The following is a 15,728-nucleotide window of genomic DNA, read 5'->3' as shown; positions in this document are numbered from 1 at the left end:
GCATTTGCATAATCAGTCCTGTCTTGACAGTTGATGTTCTATTATCTGAAGATTTACGTAATACATCCAAAAATTGGTGAAGTCAGTGTGATCTTGATACATTTTCACTCATGCTCAAAGGAAATAAAGAGACAAAACGATCTGGAATTCTTTGATCTTGTCCTGAGAAAGTATCTATATCCACAGATCACAGCTAATTGGAGAATTGTGCACATCTTCTTGAATAATTAAGGAGCGTTATTTGTCCAGCAGGCCCGTGACATCATCAGGCCTTTGTAAGTGAACTGATATCTAATCACCATAATATCAGTGCAGAGTTATTGGACACCGCTGAGGCTATTGTGAGTGGGGTCTCACTGTTGAAACGAGTGTCTCGTCTGAGTGATAAATATCACAGAAATTTTCCATCCTTGGAAAACCTGTCGTGCTTCAGTAGTGATGATTTGATTGCTCTCCAGCAGAGCCTAAAAGAGAATGAACACATCAAAATAAACATAAAACTTGACCTTTAGATCAAACATTTGTGTATGGAAACCATTTTGGTATTTGAACACCTATCTATTGCACTACCTATGTGTAAGCCTTATGTATTCATAATTTATTTTAATGAATTGTGGAATGTATCCAGATGGTTCACTGCTTTTTATACAATATCTATGTAAATGTCATATTTCTGAGTTTAAACTGGTATAAATTATTCCGTATCTGGGAGGCCCAGAGGTAGAGGTGATTTAAAAATGAATCACAGTGCAAATATTGTCACTTTCCCCCCCATGGTCATCTAAATGTTTGTTTTATATTGCAGGACAGGAAAAGGAGTGTTTTCAGCCATGAAACTGGGAAAGACGCGCATCTCTAAAGATGACCACAAAAAAGGAGGTACAGCAAATATTACTAATTATTAGAGAGCTGGTTTTACAAGAAAACAAACCAACTGAATTGGTTTTAGCTTACGGAGTATTTGTATCTGCATTTTGGGTCAACAAAGTGCTGAAAGCACAGTAATAAGTTTATTGTACTTTTATTACCTTAACCTTAGTTGTGCTTTAAATCCAAAGTTCTCTACTGGTTTTGCTTCAGGAAATTTTACATTGGACATCAATAGGAAAGACTAAAGAATCATAAAATTCGAATGAAGTATCAACTGTGCTCATTCGCAGATGACGCTGCCATTTTGGATGCAGAAGATCTTGATCGAAAGGCCATGCGTCTGGGCGGTGGGCTCGACCCTGATACCATCTCACTGGCCTCTGTTACTGCAGTAACCACGAATGTATCCAACAAAAGGTCGCATATCTGATGTGCACTAGGTGTATTATAAAGCAGTACACTTTCTCTTTTTTGAAGTCTATCTGTTTGCATCCACAGCATAGACCTGCTTTAACATTGTAATTAATTTGATTAAAATGACTAATCAATTGACAGTCTTTGTTTGAATGATTTAAAAAAAAAAATTATCTTTACGTTTGGTTTTTCAGATCAAAACCTGACATTAAGATGGAGCCCAGTTCAGGGCGTCTTGTGGATTATCAGGTATGAAGACACGAAAGAACACAGAGAGGAAGGGAGAGCTCAATAACATTCCCACATTACAGAAGACAATAACTCCAGGTCTTGAATTGCCAACCAGACATGTTAAACCAGTGGCATTTATCCTTGAGTAGTGTATTGTGCTCAAAGCCCTGAATATACAGAGCCGTCCCAAATAAACAACATCGGCCTTGAGCTTCAGTGTTTCAGAGAAGCCTTTGATGTTTACTCACTAATTGTCCTCTGCATGGCTGTTGTGCTGAGCAATTGAATTGCAAATTCGTTTCAGTGCTGGCACTGAATTAATTCCTTTAAATGCAGGAAATCCATATATCCCGTGTGTGCTGTGTAAGTGTTTTTAGGTCTTGTAAAAAAAATTCCTTATTTCTAACAGTTCATATTTTGCCGGAGGTTGGAAACTCTTTGCTTTCTGTCTTTCTCTTACATTAACGTTTGGGACCCACTTGCAGAATAAATCACTGCAGCAATAAGAAGTATTACTGTCTGCATTCTTCTAGAATTCCGCTTCTGTTATTTTGCAGAGAGTAGTTTATTTCTGTGATCCAATAGAATACTGTAGCTAATTTGTCATTTGATTCCATAAAGCAAACTTGACTAATTAGCCCACTACAGTAATAAAAACATAACAGATGACACACCCACGTTAACACAACCTCATCTTTCTTAATTAGCATGTAAGCCACACACCAGCTCAGGGTTTTTTTTTATTTTTTTGGTTCAAATATATAATTTTTTATTTTTATTTTATATCCCATTTAAAATGTCTTTCAGATCAGCGTAACAGTAATCGAGGCCCGTCAGTTGATTGGTTTGAACATGGATCCTGTGGTTTGTGTGGAAATTGGCGAGGAGAAGAAGTATACATCGATGAAGGAGTCCACAAACTGCCCCTACTACAATGAGGTTATATTCACATTGCTGAATAATCTGAGCAAATCTGTCATCTTAGACATTTTGACAGCCTGTTTACGGATTGTAACTGCAAGAATCATCTTATTTTATTTGGAAAGACAAATGATTTTGCACTTTTGCATGATAGTTGCTGTATCAACACCTGAATAATGCCTAAATCCACCCCCATTGTTTGAAATGATGAATGACCTCATTTTATAAACTTCATTTCCAGATAATTTCAATATTTTCCTCTGTCTTCCAACAGTACTTTGTCTTTGACTTCCATGTGCCTCCAGATGTCATGTTTGACAAGATCCTGAAGATTTCGGTGATTATAGATTAAGCCTTCGTTCACACTTTCAGCATATGATTACACATTACAGTATTATATCATACCTCTATGAAAACCCACTGAAAACAGTGGATGGAAAATTATTAAGTTGTGCTTTTGCTTTTCTCTCATGCTAAAATGAAGGTAATACATTCTAAAAACCTTCTACGAAGCGGTACTCTGGTGGGCACCTTCAAACTAGATGTGGGAACTGTTTACTCACAAGCTGGTCAGTGACCGAGGAACAATGAGTGGTAGTGATGTAGCAATTACTGTAGATGGAAAAAGTCTTTTAATTGGTGCATGTATCTTACAGAACATCAGTTCCACCACAAATGGGCAATGCTGTCGGACCCTGATGACATCACAGCCGGCTGCAAAGGTTACGTTAAGTGTGACATTGCAGTCGTAGGAAAAGGAGACAACATCAAGACTCCCCACAAGGCCAATGAAACAGATGAGGATGACATAGAGGGGTCAGAAACTGATATTTTCATGCATTAAAATTCATGTATTTATTTAAATAGTTATGTATTTATTTATAAATATCGGAGTGCATTTTAGAGTCCCAGATGTTCATGAGCTAAATTTCATACTATATTTTACACCATCTAAGGCCTTATTAGTTAATAAATTAATTAATTAATTAATTTGTTCATTTGAGTGTCATGTTGGTCTATTCTCTATGATATATTGCAGGAATCTTCTTTTGCCGGAGGGTGTTCCATCAGAGAGACAATGGGCTCGGTTTTATGTTAAGATTTACAGAGCTGAGGGACTACCAAAAATGAACACCAGCATCATGGCCAATGTGAAAAAAGCATTTATCGGGGAGAACAAGGATCTTGTGGACCCTTATGTCCTGGTGCAATTTGCAGGGCAGAAGGTAAGAATCACCTGAAAACACTCAATAAGAGATTTTTTATTAGACAGTAACAGAACATTACTTATTCTGTACATGTAATACATTTTTTAAACATGCAGGGTAAAACGTCAGTTCAGAAGAGCAGCTACGAACCCATCTGGAATGAGCAAGTCATCTTCACCGAGATGTTCCCACCTTTGTGTAGGCGACTGAAAGTTCAGATCCGTGATTCAGACAAGGTGAATGATGTTGCCATAGGAACCCATTTCATCGATCTACGAAAGATCGCAAACGATGGAGACAAAGGTACTGGCAATCTGTCCCAGTGTAACACGAATAGTTTAATGAATGTACAGGTTGAATGGAGGCTTTAAATAAACGGACACCTTAAAGAACCAAAGAATTAGCGGCTCGTCCATCTATCCCCAGGGTTCCTACCTACTATGGGCCCAGCCTGGGTGAATATGTATGGCTCTACCCGTAACTACACCCTGATGGATGAGCACCAGGACCTAAATGAGGGGCTGGGGGAAGGTGTGTCTTTTAGGGCACGCCTCCTCATTAGTATCGCAGTGGAGATCCTGGACACCTCTTCCGCAGAAATAATGAGCTCTACTGAGGTACAAATAGAGCCGGTGTCCAACATGTCAGAGGTGAGATTCCAGGGTCAAGGCACTGTGACACCTCTTGTAAGATCAATACTGAAATCTTTGTGAATCATAAATTATTCTACACTAAACTGTCACACAATGACATTACACAAAGGTTATTTGGAAGCCATCTGATTCATTCTAACTCATCTTCAGGCCTGCAATCTTCATATTTAACAATGTTTAAAAAACTCAGTTTTGGCCTGGTCATGTGTAACCTTCATGCACCATATGTGAAGTCAAATTGATTACAGCTCAGTCCAGATTCTATGAAACATCAGCTGCCCTCTGGGAAATTACAAGGCCAAGCTCTGTGTCCTCTGACAAAAAGTCACTGCAGATGTGGGAGTCCAGCTGTCTGTGATTTTGTATGGCCTTTGGGAGCAAATATTGATTGTCAGAGGCATTTTACTGAAGCGCAAGATTTGTTTTTACACTTGATGTAGAGGCAAGCATGTGATGCTGATAATCCCAGCTGCCTTTAATGCCATGACTAACCTGGCAGTTTATGCGGTGTGCATTGATCCAAGCTACATGAAGAATAGAGACATAAAAGTGTAAGCCAAAGATATGTCGACGGTGTGATCATTGAAATAATACAGAAGACCTGGAGACTAGCACAATAAATTAGATGTTTTCTTAGTGTTTAGAAGAGGAGGAGGTGAATAAACTCCTTAAAGGGATGGTTCATCAAAAATATAAAAAAATTCCAGGAAGTTCTTTACTCATTACAAATCAAATTACTTACTTTCTTCTGTGGAACACAAAAGGATATCTATATCTATATATATATACTATATATATCAAAAATACAGAAAAAAAGTAATATTGTGATATATTATTACAATTTAAAATAATTGTTTTTAAATTTATTATACTTTAAATTATCATTTATTTCTGTGATGCAAAGCTGAATTTTTAGGATCATTATCACATGATCCTTTAGAAATCATTCTAATATTATGATTCATTATCAAAGTTGGAAACAGTTCTGCTGCTTAATATTTTTTCAGAACATGTGATACTTTTTTAGGATACTTTGATGAATAAAAAGTAAAAAAAAAAAAAGAAGCTATGTTTTAAATATAAATATTTTGTAATAACAATATACACTACTGGTCAGTAATTTGGGGTTAGTAATTTTTTTTCTTCTTTTTAAATAAAATCAATACTTTTATTCAGCAAGGATGTGTTAAATTGATAAAAAGTGATAGTAAAGAAAATATATTATTAGAATATATATTATTAGAATTTTTTTATTTTATTTTGAATAAATGCAGTTCTTTTTAACCTTTTATTCATCAAATATATTAGACAGCAGAACTGTTTCCAACACTCATAATAAATCAGAATATTAGAATGATTTCTAAATGATCATGTGATAGACTGGATGTTACATGTGACACTGAAGGCTGGAGTAATGATGCTGAAAATTCAGCTTTGCATCACAGGAATAATTTTTTTTAAGTATATTCAAATAGAAAACTATTATTTTAAGTTGTAATAACATTTCACAATATTACTGTTTTTTCTGTATTTTTGATCAAATAAATGCAGGCTTGATGAGCAGAAGAAACGTCTTTCAAAAACATTGAACATATATATAACATATATATAAACATATATATATTACCATTTGATCTTTTCTGTGATATTATAAATAATAGGGAAATAGAGCTTTTACTCTTCAGAAAGTAGAAGTGAAAATAGAATTAAAGCATCATAAAATTCCAACTTAAAAAAATCCATATAATGAATATGAATAAGTATAGAGACTGTGAAGCTCCACCATCACAAAAAAGCACCTCTGAAGCGTCACTAAATGGTTGAAGTCATTATTCACCTGAAAATCTTCCCATCCAGTGCAATGCTAGAAAACCAGACCATAAGTCCATTTCTTGAGCAAATTATCCAGTTCAGTTTTTGGAAGTGGATCAATTGATTGTTTGAAAAGGTGGACTGACAAGTACAATTCGTTCATGAATTGAGCATCACTACTGGAATAAAAAAATCCATGGAGATTTTTCATGAATAACTTTTCTGTGTGTTTCTCACAGAAAGACTTTCCCCTGGTTTTACAAACAAGGCTTATGCCTAGCCCCAGACTAAAATGCATGACTGAAATATTTTAAATTAAAGAAACTTGCACTGACATTTCTTAAAATATGTCAGTGCCTTTGATTTGTCTCAAGATGCACACCAGAAATGTTTTGTTCTAATTGAATTATGGCTTAATCCTGGTTTAGTCTAGTCCTGTCTGTGAAACCAGATCTTGGAATATAGCAAATTAGTGACACTTGATTGATGCCTTTTTTTTTTTTTTGGTCATCTTGGTCTCAGACTCTCAGCCCTTTTTCACATTTATCATATCAATGATTATTTTATTTTTTCTATTCTGTTAATGAAGGAAATTCTTACAGGTCTGGAATGAGTTGAGTAAATGATGAATTTCCATTTTAATTAAAATTGTTATGAAAAAATTATTTTCAATTGACTATGGATCATTAATTAATTACCAACTTGTTTTTATAAAACAAATTATGATGCAGTATTTGGTATGAAAATTAGTGGCCTACTTAACTACTAAAGTGCCATTGTTATAACAAATTTAATTCTCCCTACCATGAAAAATGTATTATGAACATTTTTGAACACAGTTGCATAGTTGTAGTTATACAACTGTAGATTTTTGTAAGGGTATGAATTCATTTCTTATTTTCTGCTGAGAACAGCAGTGAGAGTTTTATTTGATCAGAGATCATAGCTTCAGTTGAGAAGAAATCCCTGCTGGGTTACAATGCAGCACTGAGCTGCTATAATCACAAGTCAATTATGATTTCAGACTGTGCTCAAACACTTCAGATCACTATTGGGAAAATCCTATTCATGTCTGAGAGGAAAGAAGCAAGAGATCCCAATGCTGTGAAATAAAAGGTCACCGGAATGAAAAAAAAAAGCATTCTGTGTTCATTCCTCACTCTACTATGTCTGTCCCATTCAGCCACTTTTAATCACTTTGAATCACTTTTAATTTTATTAATAAAATCAGTGACAGCTATTTGGATGTAATCCTGACCTTAAAAGCTCTTTTTTCTATCAGAGTGCCACAGGGAAGATGGAGGAATTTTTCCTTTTTGGATCGTTCTTGGAGGCCACAATGATAGACAGAAAAATTGGAGATAAAGCCATCAGCTTTGAAGTCACTATCGGTGAGCTGAAGTCAAACACCTGTGAGGTCTCTTTTCAAAACATTCCCTTTTCAGTATGCTTCAGTAAATTCAAAACAACACCAAAATTACCAAATTTACAGCACCACATGTACACAATTTTCCACTTAGGTAACTATGGTAACCAGATTGATGGAGTGAGCAAGCCTGCATCAGCAAAGAAGAAGAAAGAGGGTGGAGGGGAGAGTGAAGAAGAAGAGACTGAGCTCATCCATAACTCCAGCGATGAAGAGGGAGAGGATGATGGAGATTTGACATCTGTGCCGTCCACCCCTCCTATGAAACCAGTTATAACTGACAGGTCAGAAGTTCGAGAAAGGAAAATGATCATCAAATGATGAGTCATCAAACTGTCTAAAAATGGTTTTGAGAAAACACTTAACACTGTTAGTATAACAGAAGTGTTCTCTGACTGAAAATCACTGTCATAGGCAACTTTATTATAAGCAGTTTGTCAAAATCACACTTAAAATAAAAAATAGATACAAACATGAATCCAAAAATGTTGTGACACTGTACAAATTGTGAGTAAAAAAGAATGGAATAATTTACAAACCTCATAAACTTATATTTTATTCACAATAGAATATAGATAACATATCAAATGTTGAAAGTGAGACATTTTGAAATGTCATGCCAAATATTGGCTCATTTTGGGTTTCATGAGAGCTACAAATTCCAAAAAAGTTGGGACAGGTAGCAATAAGAGGCCGGAAAAGTTAAATGTACATATAAGGAACAGCTGGAGGACCAATTTGCAACTTATTAGGTCAATTGGCAACATGACTGGGTATAAAAAGAGCCTCTCAGAGTGGCAGTGTCTCTCAGAAGTCAAGATGGGCAGAGGATCACCAATTCCCCTGTCTGGAATCTGGAACGATCTCTGTGCGTAAGGGTCAAGGCCGGAAAACCATACTGGATCTTTCCCTTAAAATTATACATTTTCTCAGTTTAAACATTTTAAATGTCGTCTATGTTGTATTCTGAAAATATTGAAATTCGAAACTTCCACATCATTGCATTCTGTTTCCACAATTTGTACAGTGTCCCAACTTCTTTGGAATCGGGTTTGTACATCTTGGAACTAAACTATCCATTTTGCTCCATTTACAGGAATTACTTCCACTTGCCTTACTTTGAAAAGAAACCCTGCATTTACATCAAGAGCTGGTGGCAAGATCAGAGGAGACGGCTCTACAACTCCAATATAATGGACAAGATTGCAGATAAACTGGTCAGGCCTCCTCTTTAATTGCCATCTGACTGTTAAACTGTCAATCTCCTCCTTTGAAGCAGTTCCTTTACAGTTATTTTTGTAAAATCGGACATGATTATACTGTTTAAGCATGTGCATGTCTGTCTTTGTAAACAGGAGGAAGGTCTGAATGATGTTCAAGAAATCATAAAAACAGAGAAGGCATATCCAGAACGCAGACTTCGAGGAGTTTTAGAGGAGCTTAGCACAAGTTGCAGGTGAAAGAATGTTAAAGTTCATCTAAACAATCGAAGTTAAAGTATATACAGCACAAAATCACAATCAGCTATCTTTTTTCCTCTATTCTCCACAATTTAAGTCGATTTGTTACACTGGCAAACAAAGATCAGAATCTATCTGGAAGAACCAAGCTGGACAAAGAGAGACTCAAGTCCTGCATGAGAGAGTTGGTACGCCTACACACCCTATATGGTCTCAGCTTGGACATTAAGAACTGCTGATGGGTTATTAAATGTAATTAGCATGGTTATATTGTTCATAGGAGAGTATGGCTCAGCAGGCGAAGACTATCCGCTCACAGGTGAAGAGAAACACAGTTCGAGACAAACTCAAGCTAGTGTTGAATTTCCTTCACAGGCTTCGTTTCCTGGCAGATGAGGTAAAAGAAATCACATCCCCTTGCTACTCCATTCACATTTAGCAACTCGGACTCAACATTTTCTTGTTTAATTTCCTGTAAGCCCCAGCACAGCATCCCTGATGTGTTCATATGGATGATTAGCAACAACAAACGCATAGCGTACGCCCGCATTCCCTCCAAAGACATCCTCTACTCAATTGTTGATGAAGAGATGGGAAAGGACTGTGGGAAAGTTAAAGCTGTTTTTCTCAGGGTAGTTCCCTGTTTTCATGTCTTTCTTCATCTGAATAAACATGTTAGTTAGAAGGAATTCAGTTAGGTTGGATATTATTGATGTAAACATTCTGCACTGGTGCTTGTGTTCTTTATAGCTGCCTGGAAAGAAAGGCTTTGGGTCTGCTGGCTGGACAGTTCAGGCTAAACTGGAGATGTATTTGTGGCTGGGCTTGAACAAACAGAGGAGGGACTTCTTGAGTGGCCTCCCTAGCGGCTTTGAAGAAAACAAGGCTACCAAGGGAACAGGCATTCAAGCTGTTCCTCCCATCAGCCTGGTTTATAACAGTAAGATTATTAAATGCTTTAAATGTGATCTAATGTTATTTATTTATTTTATCTGCATGTATGTTATAACATGCACAGTATGTGACAAGTGAGCCTCAACTTGTTCTGTAGTGAAGCAGGTGTTTCAGCTGAGGGCCCACATGTATCAGGCTCGCAGTCTGTTTGCTGCTGACAGTAGCGGCCTGTCTGACCCTTTTGCAAGGGTTTTCTTCTCCACCCACAGCCAGGTGACAGAGGTGAGTGTGTGTTTGAGTCTTTGGTTATGAGTGTGCATTTCAGAGTCTGTAAAAGTAGAGGATTTTTCAGTTTGGAACACAGTGGGTGCTGTTTTTGTATGTAGGTGATTTTAAAGTTAGGGGCATTTTACTTAAAGGAATAGTTCAACTTAAATGTGTGCAGTCATTTCTCTGAGATTTTTGCAGTGATGCTTATTACAATTACTGAAATTGTTTGTTATAATTGTTTTTATTTATACATTGTACACACTAATGCAAAATTGATGAAAAATGTTGATGTTCTTAATTAAACATTTGAGAGCCATTTACCTGAAAAACAGAGGACTCTTTAAAATGAGAAAAACTGAATTAAAGAGACACATTACAATTTCTAAAGCTTTTATAAAAGCTGACCTTTAAAACTATAATTATTTACTAGTTTTTTGTATTTTTGGTTAAAGGACAGAAAGGTTCTTTTAATTGATGAATCGTTCATGGACATTTTGTGTGTATATTTCAGGTCCTCAGTGAGACTCTTTGTCCTACATGGGATCAGTTGCTTGTGTTTGATAATGTTGAACTCTACGGTGAGGCTGGGGAACTCCGTGATGATCCACCAATCATTGTCATTGAACTGTATGACCAAGACACTGTGGTAAGTTTGTATTGCAAAAACCAATTCTTATAAATATAGAAAATTAAATGTCATTGTTTGCTAGTTGAGTGCACAGTTCTGTTGACATTATCCTCTCCATGTATGAGTCATATTAAGACTGTGTGAAAATGTGCCCTATTGTACTGAATTGATGTTTCTTCCTGTTTAAAATCTTCTGGTCCTGGCCTTTTGTTGGACGACATTTTGGCTAAGTAGAGTGTGAACACTTATTTCAGCACTGCTGTCAATCTGTCTTTGTATAGCTGAATTCAACAAGGCATGCAAGAAGTTGGATTGCTTGGGTCCCAAAAACAAGATCAGATAATTTCCTGTACTTACATGGTGATAAAAACACCTGTTTCCTGTGGCGATAAACTGCCTCTTGCATTCCCTTGGTTGTGACAGTTGAGAGGGTTTACAATGGGATGTTTCTTTGTAGTTGTAGTCTCTACAGTAGTTTGTAGTAATCATTGCTGTGGTTTATTTCATTGACAGCTGCGGGCCAAGGTCAGACATAGCATTAATGATCCTTTTTTAATATTTAGAGAATGATTGAGCACAGATAAAGAAACCAAACTGAAGTAGAATTTGACTCGTGAATGCAATCTTTTATGTTCAACATTTCATAAAAATATACATAATTGACATCCAAAGCTTGATTTTCAGATCTTAAAGCCCCAGCAATACAGTAGCCCTGATGCAAGTGCTTTTACAAGGAATGTGGCCACAATGACCTCTGGTGTTCAGAGGCAGTACTGTGACTGGTGTTTTTTGTGTGTGTGGCATCCAGGGGAAAGCTGAGTTCATTGGGCGAACATTTGCAAAGCCACTAACTAAGATGGTTGATGAACACTACGGGCCGCCACGGTTTCCCCCCCAGCTGGAGTACTACCAGATCTACAGAGGAAACTGCGCTGCAGGAGATCTGTTGGCTGCTTTTGAGCTCCTGCAGGTACAGACAGTACACAGTGGCTGTGATCAACTTGTATGTACTCCAATCTTGTGTGGACCCTCAGTCAATGCTTGGCCTATCTACTCAGAAATGCTTCTTGAATAGCAAAGATGGCTCTTTCTCTTTTCCTCCCACTTGTATTTGATTCTTGATTTTTCATGTGACTTCTCATTTCATTTTCCCATAATCCTCTGTCCCATCTTTCTGCTGGATTCTTCCATGGCAACTTTAACAGATTCCTTATGATGATGAGGAGATCAGGAGGGCCCTTATTGCTGTCCATGAATTTGCTGTACCTCAGATCAAGGTGCAATAAACAAAATAACAGTTCCCCCTCTGTAATTCTGCTTTGTCTTCCACTCTCCTGTAAGTGACTCCATCCTCTTTGCTATTGCTATGCTTTGGCTTTTTCCCTGGTTTACAAGACATGGTAGAGGTTTGAAATTAAAATGTGTATTTAATCAGTATTATTAGTCAGTAATTACTTCAGTCTTTCTTCAGTTATTGACATATCTTTTCATTCAGAACTATCTGTTTATCCACAGATTGGTCCAGCAGGGCGGGCAGCTCTTCCTCCAATTGATGGGCCGACTGATTCTGACCGTGGACCCATTCTTCCTGTTCCATTGGGCATACGACCAGTTCTCAGCAGATATCGTATAGAGGTAAAAGCAAACCACAGAAAGCCACAACCACAATTCTGTTTTACTATACTTGCAGCTCATGTTATTTTTGCATCAGTATTGTTGAACTCTTGGTCTTTATTTCTCTCCAGGTCCTGTTCTGGGGTCTGAGGGACCTTAAAAGAATCAATCTGGCTCAGGTGGACAGGCCTCGTGTGGACATCGAGTGTGCAGGAAAAGGAGTTCAGTCTGCCCTCATTCAGAACTACAAGAAGAATCCTAACTTCAGCACATTAGTGAAGTGGTTTGAAGTGGTGAGTGAAATTATATATGTAACAAATTCTCCACTACATTTCTGATTTAAAAAGTTCACTTGAGTAATATTGTGCTGCAGGATCTGCCAGAAAATGAGCTTCTTCATCCACCACTCAATATTCGGGTGGTGGACTGCAGGGCATTCGGACGCTACACCTTGGTGGGGTCTCATGCTGTGACCAGCCTTCGCAAGTTCATCTACAGCCCCCCAGACAAGACTGCTAACAACTGGGCTCACATCGGTACCTGTCATATACGAATATACTCACTGTTAAATAACATAACATACAATATAATAAACCTCTCCTCATGATCTCCTAATTAATATTTGTACAGAAATATATTTGAATATATATAAATATATTTCAATGATAGTAAAATACCATCAAAGACCACAAATAATTTTACATTTGATGAACATCCCATCTGCATGTATTTCTACATACATTATGCAAATCAGGCAAGTTTCACTCTTTATTGTATAAACTTTTATGCTTTATGCCATAATGTGTGAGTACCAGCTTATTGTCATCTGGGTCAGGTCCCTGATTTGTAAGATGATCTGGGTGACTATATGCGCCGTTCATACGGGACACGTCCCAGCCAGGATTTTAATAATGCCTAGAACATCCAGAGCAGTTTGACCAATAACATGCAGGTATTGTACATAATCGACCAATCATGGGGCTGTGTGAGAAGGTGAGATCTAGAGGGAACGATCAAAGCAATGCAAATATGCTTACGTGTTTGTTCGTTCGATTGACTTGAAGTGTCGCTGCGGACAAATCCAAAAAAACATCAAAAAAAAAAAAAAAGTGCGCCACAATGCTTCAAGTCAAACGAACGAACAAACACGTGAAAGCAATTCGAAAGCATAAGGATCCGTCTGCTCTGCTCTTTATAGCTCTCATGAATGTTACACAACGATCAACCTGCACAGTACAAATAGCCAAAACCTGGATATTTTAGACAATATTAAAATCCTGGCTGGGACGTGTCCCGTATGAACAGTGCATATGGTCACTCTAAAGATGATGATAATGTACAACAGTCTGTTTGTTTTACCATATATTGCACAACCCTATTTATACATCAAGCAATTAAATTATAATTGCTTACACAATTTTTTAAAGGTTTGGAGTCAGTTAGATTTTTTGTTTGTTGTTTTTAAAAGAAATGTATTCAGCCAGGGCACATTTAATTGATAAAATGTGACAATAGTTACATTTTTTATTGTTACAAAAGACCTCTATTTTAAAAATGCATTTTAGAATATATTAAAATACAAATATTTCACAATATTAATGTTTCTACTGTGTTTTTGATCAAACAAATTCAGACAAATTGTGGCAGACTTTTAAAAACATTTAAAAAATCTTACCAACCCCAACTTATTTAAACGGTAGTGTATACAAGAATACTAGCTTTATATTGCTTTTATTTAAAATTCTTGGTACATATTTTTTCCAGCTTTTCTTAATTTTCATTCCTTTTCTCTATTCCTTCTTCCTCTGATCTCTTCACGGTCTTATCCTTTCTGTCCTGGTGCTGGTCTTGGGTCATTGAATGCTAAATCATATGACCCTGCCCACACCAGCTAGACTGGCCAATGGCTACATGGCTCTCACGAATGGGACATCTCATTCCCGCCCCCACTCCCGTCCCATTTCTCATCCCTCAGGTGAAATTGTGGTCAACATGGACCCTGAACCCCACATTAAGAAGATGGACACAGTTGTCAAGATGGATGCTGTGAGTAGATATGCCATGCTGTGGGAACGCGCTGTTATGGTTTAGAATACTGCTCTGCTTGTGAAAACTGTGGTTCTGTTTGTTTTAGTGTTTTAAGGTTAGTGCACCAACAGTCATATGATGTGTTTGCTAGTACGCTATTGTAGAATCTGTTGTGGATGTTGTTTGTATTTGATGTATGTTTGTGTGACCCTGTCCTTGTAGACCACCGATGCTGTTGTTAAAGTAGACTTGGTAAGTTTGGTTCAGACAGATGTAAATGTTTTGATTTTATTCATATTCATTTGGATTAACATTACAAATGTAACCACATTACATTTCAAATAAAATCCTTTGTACTAACAGAATGAGGATGAGAAGGAGAAAGAGAAAAAGAAAAAGAAGAAAAAGAAAGGAGAAGAAGTGGACGAGGAGGAGCCGGATGAGAGCATGTTGGACTGGTGGTCCAAATACTTTGCCTCAATAGAGACTATGATGGAGGTGGGAGGGACTTTGATACATTTGATACATAGTGTCATATTGTAATATTTTACTACAATATACTTAATGTGAATGCAGAATCTCAGAGCCCAGGAGGCTGCTCTGGCAGAGGCAGAGGAAAGAGAAGATTTGGAGATAGCAGCAGAGAGTGCAGGTAACTACAGAGTTTTACATGGTCTTGGTGTCATGTTTCTGAGTAGAACTAACATTCTAATTAGGAGTGTGTTCAGATCAGCACTATCATCCCAAATCCATTTCCATTGAAGTCATGACATGAACCCATTAGTATTTGTTTCATACAATGAACGCTGGACACAAACATTTAAAAACTATGAGTAATCTCCAATTTGGGAAGTGATTTTCCCACATATTCTTTTAATTAAATTGAATTTTAATGTATTTGTTCCTTCATACTTTAAGGGGATCCATCTATTAAAATTTATATTTAATCTATATGTATGTTGAGTTTTTAAAAGAACTCTCATGGCTTGAAGCATCATCCTTCAGTACAAACTTTCATTCAGACTGCCATTGTAGGTGTTGTGCTCACACATTTCTCATTTCCTCATTTCCATCCGTACCTAACCATTCACCCCTAACCTCAGAGATCAAAGCTGATGACTTTCCTATGAAAGGCACCAAACCCAAGGAGAAGAGCAAAGACAAGAAGAGCTCCAAGGACAAAAAGAAGAACCATGATGGCACAGATAAACGACCTCCAAAACCAAAAGTTGATGAACTCATGGTCAGTGCTTCTTCTTGATAATGTTAGCCCACAGTGGGTTTTTTTTTCTTCCATTT

The 15,728-nt window shown here is 37.1% G+C and overlaps 1 protein-coding gene across 14 annotated transcripts in view; it reads left to right on the top strand.

Moving 5' to 3' along the window:
- Positions 1-15,728, top strand: part of otofa (otoferlin a) — a 70,376-nt gene that overhangs the window by 34,200 nt on the left and 20,448 nt on the right. For 4 of the 14 annotated variants that reach the window (XM_059512628.1, XM_059512627.1, XM_059512630.1 and 1 more), the window contains exons 6-35: positions 806-879; positions 1,161-1,287; positions 1,479-1,533; positions 2,323-2,454; positions 2,711-2,773; positions 2,921-3,005; positions 3,093-3,252; positions 3,476-3,662; positions 3,761-3,947; positions 4,071-4,294; positions 7,392-7,500; positions 7,630-7,819; positions 8,632-8,752; positions 8,891-8,991; positions 9,093-9,183; positions 9,276-9,392; positions 9,475-9,627; positions 9,746-9,935; positions 10,047-10,171; positions 10,671-10,805; positions 11,596-11,757; positions 11,993-12,064; positions 12,303-12,422; positions 12,533-12,694; positions 12,775-12,937; positions 14,293-14,447; positions 14,652-14,681; positions 14,793-14,927; positions 15,006-15,081; positions 15,533-15,672. In XM_059512628.1, the coding sequence (XP_059368611.1) occupies positions 806-879; positions 1,161-1,287; positions 1,479-1,533; positions 2,323-2,454; positions 2,711-2,773; positions 2,921-3,005; positions 3,093-3,252; positions 3,476-3,662; positions 3,761-3,947; positions 4,071-4,294; positions 7,392-7,500; positions 7,630-7,819; positions 8,632-8,752; positions 8,891-8,991; positions 9,093-9,183; positions 9,276-9,392; positions 9,475-9,627; positions 9,746-9,935; positions 10,047-10,171; positions 10,671-10,805; positions 11,596-11,757; positions 11,993-12,064; positions 12,303-12,422; positions 12,533-12,694; positions 12,775-12,937; positions 14,293-14,447; positions 14,652-14,681; positions 14,793-14,927; positions 15,006-15,081; positions 15,533-15,672 (3,841 nt within the window). The remainder of the gene's footprint in view (positions 1-805; positions 880-1,160; positions 1,288-1,478; positions 1,534-2,322; positions 2,455-2,710; positions 2,774-2,920; positions 3,006-3,092; positions 3,253-3,475; positions 3,663-3,760; positions 3,948-4,070; positions 4,295-7,391; positions 7,501-7,629; positions 7,820-8,631; positions 8,753-8,890; positions 8,992-9,092; positions 9,184-9,275; positions 9,393-9,474; positions 9,628-9,745; positions 9,936-10,046; positions 10,172-10,670; positions 10,806-11,595; positions 11,758-11,992; positions 12,065-12,302; positions 12,423-12,532; positions 12,695-12,774; positions 12,938-14,292; positions 14,448-14,651; positions 14,682-14,792; positions 14,928-15,005; positions 15,082-15,532; positions 15,673-15,728) is intronic. The other 10 variants (XM_059512633.1, XM_059512638.1, XM_059512640.1 and 7 more) reach the window with 6 other exon arrangements.

Source organism: Carassius carassius, chromosome 27 (assembly GCF_963082965.1).
Source record: "Carassius carassius chromosome 27, fCarCar2.1, whole genome shotgun sequence".
Taxonomy (NCBI): domain Eukaryota; kingdom Metazoa; phylum Chordata; class Actinopteri; order Cypriniformes; family Cyprinidae; genus Carassius; species Carassius carassius.
The sequence above is the reverse complement of the archived record's forward strand: the minus strand, read 5'-3'. Positions and strand labels throughout refer to the sequence as shown.